This window comes from Labeo rohita, chromosome 3 (genome assembly GCF_022985175.1).
Source record: "Labeo rohita strain BAU-BD-2019 chromosome 3, IGBB_LRoh.1.0, whole genome shotgun sequence".
NCBI lineage: Eukaryota > Metazoa > Chordata > Actinopteri > Cypriniformes > Cyprinidae > Labeo > Labeo rohita.
In genome coordinates this window covers 31,997,528-32,016,496 of record NC_066871.1, presented here as the reverse complement: position 1 = coordinate 32,016,496, position 18,969 = coordinate 31,997,528, and the positions used below count along the sequence as shown (strand labels likewise).

The 18,969-nt window shown below is 35.1% G+C and overlaps 1 protein-coding gene across 5 annotated transcripts in view; it reads left to right on the top strand.

The window, feature by feature from the left end:
- The window catches only part of gas7a (growth arrest-specific 7a), a 310,258-nt gene that overhangs the window by 30,383 nt on the left and 260,906 nt on the right, over positions 1–18,969 (top strand). For all 5 annotated transcript variants that reach the window (XR_007825875.1, XM_051100521.1, XM_051100520.1 and 2 more), the window contains 6 exons: positions 5,371–5,460; positions 8,695–8,807; positions 11,595–11,669; positions 12,542–12,620; positions 13,179–13,310; positions 15,958–16,081. Coding sequence is in view for 4 of the 5 variants with exons in the window: in XM_051100521.1 (XP_050956478.1) it covers positions 5,371–5,460; positions 8,695–8,807; positions 11,595–11,669; positions 12,542–12,620; positions 13,179–13,310; positions 15,958–16,081 (613 nt within the window). In the remaining variant the exon portion in view is untranslated. The remainder of the gene's footprint in view (positions 1–5,370; positions 5,461–8,694; positions 8,808–11,594; positions 11,670–12,541; positions 12,621–13,178; positions 13,311–15,957; positions 16,082–18,969) is intronic.

Below are 18,969 nucleotides of genomic sequence, written 5' to 3'. Positions count from 1 at the left end.
TTTGTTAAATTTTTTATGTTTAGTTTTGTTCTACTTTGTTTTGTGTTTTGTTTTATTTAGCATTTTGTTTTACATTTTGTGTTTTGTTGTGTTTTGTTTTACATTTTGTGTTTTGTTGTATGTTTTGCTTTTGTTTGTTATGCCTTTCTTTTGTGTTTTGTTATGCATTTTTTGTTTTTACTTTTTGTATTTTGTTGTGTGTTTTGTTCTGTGCTTTGTTTTGCATTTTGCTTTGTTTTACTTTTTTGTTTTGTTTTATGTTTCATTTTGTGTTTTATTTTACTTTTTGTGTTTTGTGTTATATGTTTTTTGTTTGTTTGTTTCTTGTTTTGTTTTGTTTTGATTTTTGTTCAGTCAGTAATGTGGTGTACGATGTTTGGATGACGTGAAGCTGCGTAAATGAGATAATTCATTTTTGGCTGAACTATCCCTTTAAAGAAACATAATGGGGTCTTCACAGCATCTATCATGCCAAGGCTAGTTGCCAAAGCTAAATTTGTTAATGGTATTTGCATAAAAACATATAAAAATGAAAAGTGATATATTTGAAATGCACCCACTGTGTAGATGTCTGCCCTATCCAGAGCCCCATGGGTCCATCTGATGTTTGATTAGTGTAAGATTTCACTCACAGCCCATGTTTAAAATAACCACGGCCCTCAACCAAGCCAATCAAGAGTATTAGCCCTTTCTGCACTGATGCAAAACCACTGCGGTGTCCCAAATGGTGATTCAAGTTACAGTTTTGGTGAATGTGAACCGACCTTACATCAGTGCAGAGAAGGCTGGATTTTTAAGTATGTGGAGGGGAATGTATTTCAGCGTGGACAGAGGGTATAATAAGCTCCTGATAAGGGTGGATCACCTCACTGAGGAGTTATAAGGAGAGGAGATGGGCCTGAATCTGATGAATGGTCTCATTTTGTGGAGGATGAGAGGGAAGGATAAACAACGGGAGTGATAGATGTGGCGGCACTGTAAGGAAAAATCTAGTGGCCACGACAATCGAAGTGATCTTCCAGGCATGAAATGAACAAAGTGATGAGGGACGAATGAGTAAATCAGCTCAAACGCCATCAGATTAGGAAGCGTCTGGGGTGAGTGGATAGGGTCTTATCACTGTGCACATGCAAGGGCCGTCTACCAATGTCATAACCGTAATTGTGTTTTTTATTTGTGTCTTTGTGGTCAAGTTTGCAGAATTTGCATTGTGCCATCTTGTCTGTTTGTGTGAATGATGTAGTTGTACATGATGCTGATGGAGTTGAGGAGTTAGCATTCAGAGATGAATGCTGAAATGAGATAGAACAGTCATAAGTCATCAAGGATTGCTCTGGTTGTTCTCTGCGCAATATATATTATCCGAAAAAAAGAAAAATACAGATAGGCAAAATACTGCCAAATGTTTTTTATATATATGTAAAATATGATCTGTTTTGTCTCTGTGGTTATGAGATATTGTCAGGGAATATGCCCCTTTATGCTGCTCTTGACTTGAATATATATATATATATATATATATATATATATATTTGGCATAAATAAATTGCTAGTAAAAAATTGCTACAAAAGTATGTTTTATTTTTCTTATATTATTTTTTTTTTTAAATCTTATTGATCCCAAAGTCTTGAATAATTGTGTGTGTTTTTTTTTTAATTTTATTTAATTTTATTTAATTTATTTTTTTATTTTTTGGAATATCAGTACCATTACCATATATCACTATTATATCTAGATAAAATTAAAATTAATATTTAAATACTGAATATAATATTGATCCCATGTTTTATTTAATTTAATTTATTTTTTTATTTTATTTTATTTTATTATTTTATATTTTTTGGAATATCAGTACCATTACCATGTATCACTATTATTTATCTAGATAAATTCAAATAAATATTTAAATACTGTATATAATTTAAATGCTGCCTAATTCTACCTACATGGAAAAAAATATATTTTCTTGTATTAAAAGTAATTTTATAATAATTTTTTGCACAACAATATGGTAAATAATTCCAAAATAATAATAATCTGCATATTTGTGCAGTTGCTAACTCAGGCTGCTTTTAGCCATATTTAAATAAATAAATATATATATATATATTATTTTTATTTTTTTTTTTTTACCCAACCCTAGCCTATTTAGTTGTTTTTAAACAATGCGCTGTTGGCCTATTATAAGTAATTATTATATATATATATATATATATATATATATATAATATATAATAATTTATATAATATATAAAAATTGTTCCTCCTTGACTGAGTTTGAAAAAATGAATGATATTAGCATGTTAAATAGATGTGTCTTAACCATTAACGTAACTTTGCGAAATACCTTGCTTACGAGAGGTTAAGACCAATTTGTTTACAGTGGTGTATTTGAGCATGAATAAGTGAGAGTGTGTGTGTGTGAGAGGCACTGAAGGGCTATGGCATGGAGCACATCCTGTTTGGCAGTGGCAGGGAGGCGGTACAGATGGTGAGCATTACATAATTGCAGTGCTTACAGGCTAATTGGAGACGCCATGGACCCTAGAGTGTATACTCAAACACTTTATGAGCGCACACACACTAACTGCAGTCTGAGGTATGAACGGATAGCAGCGGTGCTGGATGTGATTGTTTGCGAATCTCACTCCTAACAACTGCAGCTTGTTTCACGGTTGTGAGCGAATCTCTGGCTGTGTTTCGAATGGAGCAGCATTCAGCTTACAACATACCTGCATACTGTGCAGCAGGGTACAGCCCTCGGGTAAAAGGCCCTTTCCTTTGTATTTTCTCTCAAAATAAGTATTATTTGATCCTGTGCACTGCAGAATTGTCCCAGTCAATGATGTCCTAACATGCAGTGACGAAAGGTTGATTTTGAAGTAAATGGATCGAACGTAGTGATTCACATACTGTAGCTAATGGGTATCCCTAAAGGATTAGTTCGCTTCCAGAATACGTTTTCTGATCATTTACTCACTCCCATGTCATCCAAGATGTTCATGTCTTGCTTTCTTTGACTGAAAAGAAAAGGTTTTTGAGGGAAGCATTACAGGATTTTTCTCCATATAGTGGATTTCAATGGGGATCAGCAGGTTGAAGGTCCAAATTGCAGTTTAAATGCAGCTTCAAAGGACTCTACACGGTCCCAGCCAAGTAATAAGGGTCTTATATAGCGAAACGATCATCATTTTGCAACAAAAAAATAAAACGTACATACTTCTTAACCACAAATGCTTGTCTTGCACTATACCTCAACTTCCACATTAAATATTCAAGTTGGATAGATCATGTGTGATTCATTCCTTGGAAACGAATTATTTAACAGTTTTTTGTAACGGCCGTTTAATTTTTTTTTTTGCACGTTCGCTTTGTAAACACTGGGTCGGTACTTCGACCTACGTCACGCATGACCTTTCCAACGTGACTATGCAATGCATGACGCTAAGCTAGTACAAAATGAGCATTTGTGGTTAAAAATTAACTACATTTATTCACAATTTTTTTAGAAAGTGACCGATTGTTTCGCTAGATAAGACTCTTATTTATCAGCTAGGATCATGTAGAGGCCTTTGAAGCTGTATTGGAACTGCAGTTTGGATCTTTGACCTGTTGATCTCCATTGAAGTCCACTATATGGAGAAAAATTGTATAATGTTTTCCTCAAAAACCTTCATTTCTCTTCGACTGATGAAAGAAAGACATCATTATCTTGGATGACATGGGAGTAAATTATCCGGAAATTTTGATTCTGGAAGTGAACTTCTCCTTTAAAACTCATATCTTTTGAGACAAAGACTTTTATGAATTTCAGTTTTGTTCGAGGTGATACTTCAGTAGTTTTTCAACAAATATCAAAAAAAGTGAAAGGATTGTATGTGGGCTCTTGCTTGACTGATTTATTTGAAAATTCTTTTAAATCAGAACGTCTTTGATTGTTACATCTGACCCAAATGATGTTGCTCCTTAAGTATTTAATAAAAAAAATGTAATTTTGTTCTGATCATTATGGGCCTTTATCCCACTGTAGCCCTGCCCTTGTGAAAAAGAAGTGCGCTTAATTGTATTTAATGTGCGATGGTAGTGTACTACATATCTTAATAATAGTATATTTAAAAAAAACTGTACTTGCAGATAATAAAATATTAATGAAATAAATGGCCAGTGAAGTGTACTCAAAGAGAGACACTCAGACATTTGACAGCACACTTTAATCATATTTCAAAGACAACAGAAGCAATTATGAAATTACATAAAAATGTACTCAAGTGGGTCAAAATGCGCTCTAAAGTTTATCTAATTGCATTTAATATACATTTAAACTATAATACATTTTCATTTGATTGCAATTAATGTTCTTTTAAGTGTCTGAAAACATTACATTCAGTTCACAAAATTTCCTGATAATTTACTCAGCTGTGTCATCCAAGATGTTCATGTCTTTCTTTCTTCAGTTGTAAAGAAATGAAGGTTTTTGAGGAAAATGTTCCAGGATTTTTCTCCATATAGTGGACTTTAATGGGGATCAACAGGTTGATATATATATATATATATATATATATATATATAGATACTTTTTTTTTTAACCACAAATGCTCATCTTGCACTAGCTTGACCTTGCGAAAGGTCACGTGTGACATAGGCAGAAGTACCAACCCAGTGTTTACAAAGCAAACATGCAAAGAAAGTCAAACGCCCTTTACAAAAAAAAAGTAAAACAACGATGCCAGATGATTTTGAACTTGAAGAAGAAAATGAGTTTTTCGCCCTACCCTACCATTTTGAACCATAGTACACAAACAAAGAACATAACTTTGCATAATGCGTGGATGTGCATGTGCGTCACAGAGCTAGTGCAAGACAAGCATTTGTGATTAAAAAAAGCATATACAATTTTTTTTTTAATAAAAAGACGATTGTTTCGCTAAGACCCTAATTCCTTGGTTGGGAAAAAAGTAGGTTGTATGCAATAATGAGCATTCATTCTTCATGTGTACTTTAAGAATACAGTATTACAGTATTTCCTTACAGTATTTCGTTCTTTCAGTGTGCTCAGGTAAATGTACCTGTAGAGAAAACCTGTATACTATGTAAATTAAATAATGCATAGTAGGTTTTTAAAATTGTTGGCCATTCTAAACATACTCTCTCTCTCTCTTGCTCTATCACTCGGTTCATCCTCAGGCTATAATAGTTCACAGTCTATATGTCCAGCCTTTCTCTTTTACATGGTGACCTTTCATTTGTCTCCCCTCAGACATACACAAGCCATCTCTGTCTCACTCCTCTGAAAATAAAACCAACCTGACAAAACACCACACGCGCACACACGCTGCGAGCTGACCTTCCTCTGTTTTATCTCACCACAGATTAACTGCGTCACCTTCCCTGTGCCCACGTCTGCGCCGGAGCAGCAGCTTCTCAAGCCCAGTGAATGGAGCTACTGCGACTATTTCTGGGTGAGAGACAGAGAAAGAGGACAATCATCCCTGGTGGACCGCTGTGGCTGAGTATTGATACTAGACTATTGGGATTAGTATCGAGCTGGTCCCAACTAATACCATTAGAAGGACAGAAAACAACTCATTGTGAACACTTCGACAAACTTATACAGCACACAGGGTCAGCACAAATTTACCAAATGTGACCCTGGACCACAAAAAAACAGTCATAAGGGTCAGTTTTTAAAAAAAAAACGAGATTTATACATAATCCCAAAGCTGAATAAATAAGCTTTCCATTGATGTATGATTTGTTAGGACAATATTTGGCAGAGATACAACTATTTTATCTGGAATCTGAGGGTGCAAAAAAATCAATATATGGAGAAAATCGCCTTTAAAGTTGTCCCAATGAAGTTCTTAGCAATGCATATTACTAATCAAAAACTAAGTTTTGATATATTTATGGTAAGAAATTTACAAAATATCTTAATGGAACATGATCTTCACTTAATATCCTAATGATTTTTTGAATAAAAGAAAAATTGATCATTTTGATCCCATACAAAGTATTGTTAATTTTGTGTAATGCATACTGCTACAAATACACCCGTGCTACTTAAGACTGGTTTTGTGGTCCAGGGTCACAAATGTGAGTAAAAAATGGTTTAAGAAAGTAAATTAAACTGAATAATTGGCTTAGAAACAGCATTATGCATGGTTTAAATAGACAGACAACAGTGGCGAGTGAAGTAAAGTGATAGATGTCTACTTAAGAAACCAAAATCATGAAGGGTTTTCACTGTTTTATGAGGAAGGATTTCGTCCACATATTGAAATGAAAGCTTCCAACGTTTCAACCCGAGGAAGACCTTTTTTTTTTTAGCTTTATTTGAGTATATGGACATATTTCTTTGTTTTTGTTTTGACATTTTTATGACAGATGGCATTTCACAGCAAGACTGTGAATCACTTACTTAATCAGATTTTGCCTCTTTTTTTCATATTTTTTGTCTTGTTATTTATAAACAAGATGAATTTATTTAAGTAATGTTTATTTGAGTGGTCTGTTTTTATTATTTTATTTAATTTTTTAAGGATAAACAGCAAAATTTAGTTTTATTTATTTAGTTTAATTTTATTTTATTTCTTGCAGCTTATTAGTGAAGGTTTTTTTAACATTGTGACTAACATGATGTTCTTAACGTGAGCAAAACTAGCATCACTATATTGCTGCTTATATTTATTATATTGACATGTTGAGGAGAGATGTGCTCTTTTTTTTAACAAAACATCGTTACGACAAGAAGAATTTAACAAGACTAAAAATTGTGCAAGATAACTAGCATCGCTATGTTGGTGCTTATACATGAGAAACTTACTCAGGTCAGTACTAAATAAAAAATAGCATGCATTTTGTATGACCTCTCTTGTTTTGTTAAAATCATTTACATTTTCACAGATCCTGCAAGGGGTTCCCAAACTTTCGCATAAAACTGTACTTGTATGAGATACATTCAAGATGTGCTTGGGTTTTTCAGCTATCAGACATTTTAAGTACCAGGTGATAAAACAGGACAAAACAATCCCACAAACTTACAATGACAGAGGGACCTCAGCAATATCTAGAGACCAGAATATCACAGACACTTACTACCAGCAGAACAACCTAGCAACTGCTCAGCAACACTAGGGCTGTTCAAGATTTATGACCGTATATTTCCTCAAAGAAAAATGTAATTTGAGCCCCATGCACAGACAGATAAGACAAAGATGTAAAAATGAGATCCAGAAGGACATTCACAGTTCACTTGAGGCAGTTAGAGAGCATTCACTAGCAGAATCTACATTTTTATTCAAATTTTTAAAGGGATAGTTCACCCAAAAATGAATATTCTGTCATTAATTACTCACCCTCATGTCGTTTCAAACCTGTAAGACCTTCGTTCATCTTCAGAACACAAATTAAGATATTTTTTATGAAATCCAAGAGCTGAAATGTGGAGAAATTTAGCATTATGTCGCTTGCTCAGCAACGGGTCCTCTGCAGTGGATGGGTGCCGTCAGAACGGCCAAACTGCTGATAAAAACAGTACAATGATCTACAAAAAATCCACACTTCAGTCCATCAGTTAATGTCTTTTGAAGTGAAAAGCTGCATGTTTGTAAGAAACAAATCTATCACCAAGACGTTTTGAAGTTCAAAGCATTGCTTTTGGCTACAATGCAGGTCCTCTGTTCATAGTATTGCTTTCTCCAGTGAAAAAGTTGCCTTGTCTGAATCAGGAGAAAAATATGCACAGATCAAGCACTGTTTACAAATGAAAACAAACAGTTCTAAATAAATATGTTGGTAATTGTGATGTGAGAAGACAACAGGGGTTGGACCTTTGCACTGGAGGACGCGTTAGTAATGATATTATAAATTTTGGCCATAAGCGTCGGTTTAAAGTTAAAATGTCTTAATGATGGATTTGTTTCGTACAAACATGCATCTTTTCACTTAACATGACATTAACTGATGGACAGGAGTCATGTGGATTAGTTGTGGATTACTGTGATGTTTTTATGAGCTTTTTGAACTCTCATTCTGACGGCACCCATTCACTGCAGAGGAATCCTTAGTTGAGCAAGTGATGTAAATTGCTAAATTTCTCCACATCTGTTCCGATGAAGAAACTCGTTTACATCTTGGATGGTCTGAGTAAATTTTCAGCAAGTTTTCACTTTTGGGATTCCTAATAACCTTGGACAGAAACTGAAATGGCATGCAGACATATTTATATACACAGGCAAATGATAACAGGAATATTTTGTTGGGAAGATTCTTCCTGGCCAAGCATTGTTTCTCAAGCCAAGCGTGTGAAGAGGTTATGACACTTCTGTCATGTGTGGAACGGCACGTCAATGGGTCACAACAGCAGACTCTTACACCTCCGCACACACAGAGAAAAGCATATTTCATTAACATGCTGCGCACACACACTGCATCGGGGGCCCTCACATTACATTAGTCATACCCTCAACAACCTATACACACCCTTCACTGAAACACGCACTCACAGTAACACCTGCAAGGGTGTACACCCCCTCCCACGCGCTCTGATTCATGCAAACCCACGCTGTGACTCACGCACACATGTGGCCGCTCTCACACACATCTGATCATGCTCACGTGTTGTTGACAGTCTGGTGCTGATGAAGTGGTGACATGCTAACGCCACGTGTGTAAATGCTCTCTGTCCTCTGCAGGCCGATAAGAGGGACCCTCAGGGGGCCACAGTGTCAGGGTTCGAAGTGCTGCTGCAGAAACAACTGAAGGGGAAGCAGATGCAAAAAGAGATGGCAGAGTTCATCAGAGAAAGGTGGGCAAGCTCATACTGACATCATACTTATATAACACCTCACTCTCTAGTGCCTTTATGAGTGTTATGTTTTATTTTGCATGCTGAAAACATTCAGTTTCTTCATTAGTATTTTGTCTGGTCTTCCAGTTAAAATATCTAAGATAAACTCACAAAGATAAAAACAAAAAAAAATTCTTCTTACACTAATGACTTCAAGAGTACGGATTAAAGGGGACATCAGATGCAAAATTTACTTTTCCATGGTGTTTGCATATAAATGTGTCCTAGTAGTTTGTGGACACAACCAACCTACAATGATAAAAACCCATTTATCAAGTCGTTCTGATTTTCGGAGCAATATGATGTCATACTTTTCATGTCACATCAGAAAGATTGTATTTACGAGCTGAATGCACATAAACGTCACCTGGAAATTTTCTGATTTCTGAGTGTATTAGTGAGAAAACATTTTAGATGTAACAGATTATGCAATATATATAGTATTCTACAACTATGATAGCATATGAAGTACAGTATAATGATTCTAGTTACAGAAACTTGATTACAAAAGCAAAAACACCACAGATGCACATTCTTTTGTTGTTTTGTAGAAGTTTTTTTTTTTTTTTGGAGAAATTGTATATTGTCATCTTGGACTGACCAAAGTGATTTGAACACCCCTGACATTGTAATTACAACTTTCCAACTCAGTCTCTGTTTATATGTGAATAAATGCTTGTATGTTTACTTTTTCTTACCCCAAGAATTTTTGGAGTAAGAAAAACTTTACACCAGAAACAAAAAAGAATGCAACAAGAAAAACAATTAGTTGTCAGTGGATTAAGAAAAAAAATATTTAAAATATTCTAAAAACAAGCCTTGATATGTTATGCAGTTTTGCTGCACATGTACACTTATCTTGTTTGTTATTTTACTGGAAAACAAGACCAAAATCTGTTGAATTTTAACTTTCCATCATATGTCTTTTTTTTTTCTTCCACATACTGAGGCAAGCATTTGTAAAGGATTTTCACATTGACTCAATGTCAAAATCAAACCAAACTCACAGGGTTTGATCAGACCAATGTTACAGCTTTCATTTTAAAGGATAGGAATGGATACGAATCATAGGATCACATACCTATTACAAAACGTACATTGATGGCATCAGATAGTAATATCATGATACTTACAGTGCCTTGCGAAGGTATTCAGACCCCTTCATTTTTTTCATATTTTATGTTGCTGCCTCACGTTAAACTGCTTTACTGTAAATTACTTTTTCCACATCAATCTACGCTCCATGCACCATAATGGCAAAGCAAAAAAAAAAAAAAAGGTTTTTAGCATCTCTGCAAATTTATTAAAAAAAAAAAAAAAAAAAATTAAAGTTTCCGTTGCATAAGTAGTCATACCATTATCTGGGACAGTTGAAATTTAGCTCAGGAGCATTCATGTAACATCTTGTAGATGTTACTACACTTGGAGTGGAATTGACCTGTGGCAACTTCAATTGAATGAGTATGATTTGGAAAGGCACACACGTCTTAACAAAACAGCTAAAAATGCATATCAGAGCAAAAACCAAGCCAACCAAGAGTTCAAAATAACTGCCTGTAGAGCTCAGAAACAGGATTGCATTAAGCCACACATCTGGGGAAGAGTTCAGAAAAAAATCTGTTGTCTCCATTTCCCTTAATGGAAGAAGTTTGAAACAACAAAGACTCTTAATAGAGCTGGCCTCCTGGCCAAACTGAGCAATTGATGGAGAAGGGCTTTGGTTATACTGGTAACCAGAAGCTGATGGTCACTCTAGTTAAGGTCCATGATCATATATGCAGATGGGAGAAACTCACAGGACAAACATCACTGTAACACTCCATCAATCGGGTCTTTATTGCGGTGTGGCCAAACTCAATCCTCTCCTCAGTAAAAACACATGAAAACACTTGGAATGTGCAAAATTGCACCTAAAGGACCCTCAGACTGTGAGAAACAAGATTCTCTAGTCTGATGAACCTCAATTCCAAGCATCATGTTTGAAGGAAACAGGCACTGATCATCATCTGCAGAGTACCATCCCAAAAGTAAAGTGTGCTGGTAGCAGCCTCATGCTCATGTGGGACTGAGGGGCTCATCAGAGTAGAAGGAAAGCTCAGTGCACCAAAATATTGAAAACCCAGTCCCGAGCATTCAGAACCTCAGACTGGGCAGAAGGTTCACCTTCCAAAAGGACAATGACCCTGTGCACACAAGAGTGGCTTATAGACAACTCTGTGAATGTCCTTAAGTGGCCCAGCCACAGCCTGGACTTGAACCCAATCAAATATTTCTGGAGAAATCTGAAAATGTGCATCTGCCACATCCAACCTGGCAGAGCTTGAGCAGTGAAGAGATGAGGAAAAGAATGGCAGATAATTTAAAATTGCTGATGTGTTAAGGGTATGAATACTTATGCAATTTACTTATTTTAGGTTTTTTATTTTTAATAAATTTACAAAGTTGTGACAATTCTGTTTTTGCTTTGTCATTATGGTGTATGGAGTGTAGATTGATGCTGAAAAAAGTCATTTCAAGCAGTTTAAAGTAAGGAAACAACATAACAAAACATGAAAAAAATAATGTGGTTTGAATACTTTCACAAGGTGCTTTATATAATATAGTGCTGAAGGATGATACAAATCCAAAGGACTGTATTTATATTGGCATGGTATACATGTAGTTCTGCCAGTAGAACTGTATGACATGATGCCACATTAAATCTTTTTATTTCTTTCTTTTTTTGATGAATGCTGGATGTTTCAGGATAAAAATCGAGGAGGAATATGCCAAGAACCTTTCCAAACTCTCCATGTTCCCAATGGCAGCACAAGAGGAAGGGTATGGTACACTTTCACTCATCCATTCAAAAACAAAATAAATGGAATTAAATTATTTTTAGCTTTGAGCTACAGTATATAGATCAAGTTGAGAAGATGCAAACTAAACATATTGATTGCTGATTTAATAATAAATGAACAAGTACTTACACATGCTTAAAGTATAAAAACGTACTTGCAATATTAATGAAATAAAAGGCCACTTTAGTGTACTTAAAGAGAGACACTTTCACAGAGGTTTTTTTAAACACATTTTTAAAAAGTACACTGTGTAATAATGTCAAATTAAAATGTTTGCTTTGACGTACATTTTAAATCGCTGTTTTATTAATATGTGACCCTGGACCACAAAACTAGTCATAAGTGTTAAAAAGTGTTTGTTTTGAGATTTTAGACTTTTATAGCTTATGAATAAATAAGCTTTCCATTGATGTTTGGTTTGTTAGGATAGGACAATATTTGGCTGAGATACAGCTATTTGGAATCTGAAATCTATTAAACATCTGGAATCTGAGGGTGCAAAAAAATCTGAAAAATCACCTTTAAAGTTGTCTAAATGAAGTTCTTAGTAATGCATGTTACTAATCAAAAAATAAGTTTGGATATGTTTACAGTAGGAAATGTACTAAATATCTTAATGGAACATGATCTTTACTTAATATCCTAATGATTTTTGGCATAAAAGAAAAATTGATCATTTTGACCCATACAATGTATTTTTGGCTATTGCTACAAATATACCCATGCTACTTACGACTGTTTTTTGGGTCCAGAGTCACATATTTTGTCATGTTTTAAAGAAGCGCACTTATAAAGCGCACAATTATAAAGCGCACAATAAAACAATAGGTTTAAGCATCTGGTTTGATTTAGGACAATTGGAGAAGCTTGGGCCCAACTTAAGAAGAGTTTAGCTGATGAAGCCGAGGTCCATCTCAAGTTCTCCTCAAAGGTGGGCAGTTCTCACTTCTCTGTTTATGACATTTCTCAATAGAGGTGATATAAGATCCAGCTGAGAAATTGGTTCAGTTCAAGCTCATGCTTTGTCAGGGAAGATGAAGTATCTGGCCTTTATTTCATTTCTGTGCTGTACTGAATAGCTTCCCCTCAGAGATGTTATTAGCCGCCTGTATGTAATGAGCTACACAGCTTTCTTCAGTCTGCTGTGATTTGTCTATTTCCACCACTGTGCTTTCCCGTGTTCACACTATCGTGCTCCATTTAGCGCCAGTGTGGGTGATTAATTGCAGAAAAGATGGAGGTGATTCTGCAGACTTATTCCCTCAGATCACATATGATTTACGGAGACGGCAAAACAAAAAAGCCATTCTTTTAAAGAACATCATCATCATTACTGAAGCCAAAACTTTGAGCTCCAAATACTACGGTATATGCACTGATATGCAGTAAATGGCATCCCACACACCTCACAAGTTCATTTCAGATGCTGTTTAATGTTCATCTCCATGCCACGCAGCTGTGTAAATGATGCAGAGGATTTTGTCTCCAGCTCCAGAGTGAAGTCGAGAAGCCTTTACTGACCTTCAGAGGAGACAACTTTAAAAAAGACATGAAGAAATACGACCACCACATCGCTGACCTGAGGAAGCAGCTGGTCAGCCGTTACGCTGCTGTGGAGAAGGTACAAACTCTATGAATGTTTTGTTTAAACCCTTGTGAAAAATAAGTGCACTGAGTTGTATTGAATGTGCACTTTTAGTGTATATTTGAAGGGATAGTTCCCCTAAAAATTTAAATTCTGTCACTTAATTACCCTCATGTCATTCCAAACTCCATAAGATCATCTTCAGAACACAAATTAAGATGGAATCTGGGAGCTTTCTTTCTTTGTTTCTTTGTTTGTTTCTTTCTTTCTTTAGTCTGTTTGTTCATTCGTTCTTTTTTTCTTTCTTTAGTTTGTTTGTTTGTTCATTCATTTGTTTTTTTCTTTCTTTAGTTTGTTGATTCAGTCGTTCTTTCTTTCTTTCTTTAGTTTGTTCATTCATTTGTTTGTTTGTTCATTCATTTGTTTTTTCTTTCTTTCTTTAGTTTGTTCGTTCATTCATTTGTTTGTTTTTTAGTTTGTTTGTTCATTCATTTGTTTTTTCTTTCTTTCTTCAGTTTGTTGATTCATTCGTTCTTTCTTTTTTTTGCTTTAGTTCTTTCTCTTTCTTTAGTTTGTTTGTTCTTTTTTTCTTTCTTTCTTTAGTTTGTTCATTCATTTGTTCTTTCTTTCTTTCTTTCTTTAGTTCGTTTGTTCATTTGTTTGTTCTTTTCTTTCTTTCTTTCTTTCTTTCTTTCTTTCTTTAGTTTGTTTATTCATTCATTTGTTTTTTCTTTCTTTCTTCAGTTTGTTTGTTGATTAATTCGTTCTTTCTTTTTTTGCTTTAGTTCTTTCTCTTTCTTTAGTTTGTTTGTTCTTTCTTCCTCTTTCTTTCTTTAGTTTGTTCGTTCATTTGTTCTTTCTTTCTTTCTTTCTTTCTTTCTTTAGTTCGTTTGTTCATTCGTTTGTTCTTTTCTTTCTTTCTTTCTTTCTTTCTTTCTTTAGTTTGTTTATTCATTCATTTGTTTTTTTCTTTCTTTAGTTTGTTTGTTCATTCATTTGTTTTTTCTTTTTTTCATTCTTTCTTTCTTTAGTTCTTTTGTCCATTCGTTTATTCTTTCTTTCTATAGTTGGTTCATTCATTAATTTGTTTGTTTGTTCTTTCTTTAGTCCGTTTGTTCATTAATTTGTTTTGTCTCTTTTTCTTTCTATAGTTTAATTCATTCACTTGTTTGTTTGTTCTTTTTTCTTTAGTTTGTTCATTCATTCATTTTTTATTTATTTTTTCTTTCTTTAGTTTGTTCGTTCATTCATTTGTTTTTTCTTTTTTTCGTTCTTTCTTTCTTTAGTTCTTTTGTCCATTCATTTATTCTTTCTTTCTTTCTATAGTTGGTTCATTCGTTCATTTGTTTGTTTGTTCTTTCTTTAGTTTGTTTGTTCATTAATTTGTTTTGTCTCTTTCTTTCTTTAGTTTGTTTTTTCTTTCTTTCTTTAGTTCATTCATTTGTTCTTTCTTCCTTTCTTTAGTTTCTTTTGTTCATGTTTGTTCTTTCTTTTTTCTTTCTTTAGTTTGATCTTTTGTTGATTTGTTTGCTCTTTCTTTAGTTTGTTCTTTTTCTTTCTTTCTTTCTTTCTTTCTTTCTTTCTTTCTTTCTTTCTTTCTTTCTTTCTTTTGTTTAAACCCTTGTGAAAAATAAGTGCACTTAGTTGTATTGAATGTGCACTTTTAGTGTACATTTAAAGGGATAGTTCCCCTAAAAATGAAAATTCTGTCATTAATTACTCACCCTCATGTCGTTCCAAACCCTGTAAGACTTTCGATCGTCTTCAGAACACAAATTAAAATGGAATCTGAGAACTTTCTGACCCTTCATAGACAGCAATGCAACTGACACGTTCAAGGTCCAGAAAGGTAGTAAGGACATTGTTAAAATAGTCCATGTGACATTAGTGGTTCAACCTTATTTTTATAAAACTACTTTTAAAATTATGCTCTGAAGTGTACTTTTTTCACATGAGAACTGTCCATACTGATTTTATCAAGCATATTCAATTAAACTTTCTTTGAAGTCTGTTGTTGATGGTACAAATGGCTCTAAAATGTTTTCCAGGCTGTGCTTTATGTCTTAAAGCCATTGTGTCAACACGTCTGTTCAAACTTTTGCATGGACAGCAGATGGCTGGATGAGAAATGGGAACACATCAGAATGATGCCTTGAGTGATTCACTTGTGTTCATCCTGCTGATTAAACATCAGCACTGACCCCAGGCCCCATATCCATCATTCATTTCCAATGAGAACTGGCCATTTCTGGCGACATGAGCAACAGTGACCATAGGCTATGCAATGAAGTTGAGCACAGCTTAGCTGCCTTTTAATGCGAGAGCTATCAATGGTATTGCAGACAGTGATGCTCACATGATCCATTGCTTTATGTAATTGTATGCAGCAGAGTGGGAACAACTACAAACAAAAGTAGTAGCTCCAGCTTCTTTTTCTATTTCTAAAAATAGAAAATCACAAAATCACACAAATCTGTGTTTTAAACTGTTAAATACCTCAATTTAGGGTTATTTTTTTTTTTTTTTTTGCAAATGTCATAAAAAATGAAAAGAAAGTCAAGTTTTGGTTTGAGGTTTGTGAGGTTGATGGTCAACATAAACCTAACAAATTATTATGGCTATTTTGTACCCTATTTATTTAAACTAAAGTCTTTACATTTCTTGTTTGTGTTGTGTTTTGCAGGCACGGAAGGCTTTAGCAGATAGACAGAAGGATCTTGAAGTGAAAACACAGCAGCTTGAGATTAAATTGAGCAACAAAACAGAGGAGGATATTAAAAAAGCCCGGAGGAAATCCACACAAGCAGGTCAGAGCATCAGTACAAAAGCAGTTCATTAAGCCTGAGCTAAAATGGTCTTACTACACACAATAAACCTGAAGACACTTTCCTTTGATCCAAGATGTTACTAAACCCAGTGAATTTTGGAACTAAGAGGAACTACAATGGTGGTTAAAGTTTGCAGGGGTGATATGTTGGCTTTATAGTCCAAAAACATGATGATTTATTAAAGGCATATATCTGAGAACTACAGTGGATGGAAGTAGTTGCAAGGAATAATGACTTAAATTTCAGTCTGGTCCTCACACAAAGCTATTGTTTAGCTTTAGAAGACTTGAAATGTTATACATTTGGTGCCTGACAATGTGTAGTTGCAAAATGTTTTCATTTAATGGAAAAGAGCAGCTTGGTCATTCTGCTAAACATCTTTTTTTGTTCTACGGAAGTCATATGGGCTTGAAATGAAATGAGAATGAGTATGTTTTGACAGATAGTTCATTATGCTCGCTCTTCCTTTAACCCCACCCCCACCCCTCCAGTTTGCATAAGGTTGAAGTTAAAAGTTTACATACACCTTGCAGAATCTGCAAAATGTTAATTATTTTACCCAAAAAAGATGGATATTTTAAAATGCAAGTTATTTTTATATTGTACTGACCTGAATAAGATATTTCACATAAAAGGCATTTACATATTTTTTACACATTTACGTTTTTTTTTTTGTTTTTTATCCAAGTCCCTTGTTTGTCCTGAACAATTAAACTGCCTGAAAAAAAATTGTAGGTCACACAGTTTTTTTGTTTTGGGGGTATTTGTGTGTATTTGAACCCTTTCCAACAATGACTGTATGATATTGAGATCCATCTTTTCAGACTGAGGACAACTGAGGGACTCATATGCAGCTATTACAGAAGGTTCAAACACTCAGTGATGCTCCAGAAGGAAAAAAACGATGCATTAAGAGCAGGAGGTGAAAACTTTTGAACAGAATGGAGATGTGTACATTTTTCTTATTTTGCCTAAATATCATATTTCATTTAGTACTGCCCTTCAGAAGCTACAGAAGATACTTACATGTTCCCAGAAGACAAAATAAGTTACATTTGATCTTCAAATTTCAAAAGTTTTCACCCCCCAGCTTAATGCATCTTTTTTCCTTCTGGAGCATCAGTGAGTGTTTGAACCTTCTGTAATAGTTGCATATGAGTCCCTCAGTTGTCCTCAATGTGAAAAGATGGATCTCAAAATCACACAGCTATTGTTGGAAAGGGTTCAAATACATAAAAATGCAGGAAAGCCAAAGAATTTGTGGAATCTTAAGGATTTTTCTGAAGAACAGCAGGCAGTTTAACTGTTCAGGACAAACAAGGGACTTATGAATAACTATCACTAAACAAAAAAAACACATCTGTGGATTATTCAGGTAACAACACAGTATTAAGAATCAAGCTAATATGCACATATGTATGTAAGACTATATGTAAATGTCTTTTTTGTGAAATATATTATTCAGGTCATTATTAAATATAAAAAACAACATGCATTTTGCATGATCCCTCTTATTTTGTTAAAATAATTAACATTTTGCAGATTCTGCAAGGTGTATGTAAAGTTTTGACCTCAACTGTGTGTAGCTTTTCTTATTTATTTGTTCTCTTGTAGTTTTTTTTTTTGTCCTATTGCTTGTAATTAGTGTCCTAATTCTTATTTAAAGAGAGACGTTAGAAATGTGCGTATCGAATGATACAAAAGGCTTTATGGGGTTAAGAAGTTCATTAAAAGCTCTTGCTGTGCGCAATTATACTCCAACTATCAGAATCCTCAAGTCACAGCTAGCTTGCCAGCTGTCATAACACTGTAACAGACTGTGCTGGCAGACAAACTTCTGGCTGCTCCACTGCTCAATAGGACTGACTTCCTCAGTAGTCTCTCGTTTTAAAAACTTCCAGTCGTTACCTTCCACTCAGGATGGATTGCAAATGAAACGTCCCCTCCGTAATCTGGCGTCAGTCCTTTTTGTGTTGAGTAAGGAGCTTTCTTTGAGGTGAAATCTTGCGCAGGGTGCCATTGTTGTAGCGCGCGGAGACTGTGGAGATGAGACTGTGTTTCTGAGCGAGGGGAGAGAGGCATGACAAACAGGATGGGAGAGAACAGTGCAGGGGATGGAAAAGAGGACTTTGGCTCAATCCCAGGAGTCTGTGTTTAAGAGGAGCCAGGCTGTATTGGTTCCAGACGGACTTGGGAAAGGCATGGAGTAATGATCTATTTTTGCAGTGGGAAAATGGGCCTCATGGGAGCTGACGATCAGCACGCCAAGCTTCTTATTGCTCCGAATGCCTACTATCAATGCCGGATTTGTCCTGAGCTGGACACTCACACATCCCTAATGCAGGAAGACCTGGCAGCCCTGAGGTTCGCACGGTAGGACGCGTCACGGGGGAGAATTCACTTCACCTTCAACCTGTTGGCCTGAGTGACTGGTGCATTATTGAGGAGCCTAATGGTGTCTTATTCAGTGCTTATAGACTGGCTCCATCAACACAGAGGACCAAATGACCATGACTGACTCACGCACAGCCACAACACTGAGTGCTTTAGACTATAACAGCACTGTGAGAGAAGTTCCTGCTTCACTATTCAATTTCAGAAAGCACAACATTAATGTGATATGCATAACAATGCACTCACCTCAATATAGCAGGAAGTGCCTTGATATTAACATGTTTTGTAGGGTATTTGAAAGGTCTTTACACGGTGCTCTCATTGTTTTAGAATTTGGATTAGGTATTTCAAGCACCAAGTACTATGTAAATACCATGGTATATGGCAGGGATCCCCTGTCTTTCTTTCATTCTTTCTTTCTTTCTTTCTTTCTTTAGTTTGATCGTCCATTCATTTGTTCTTTCTTTCTTTCA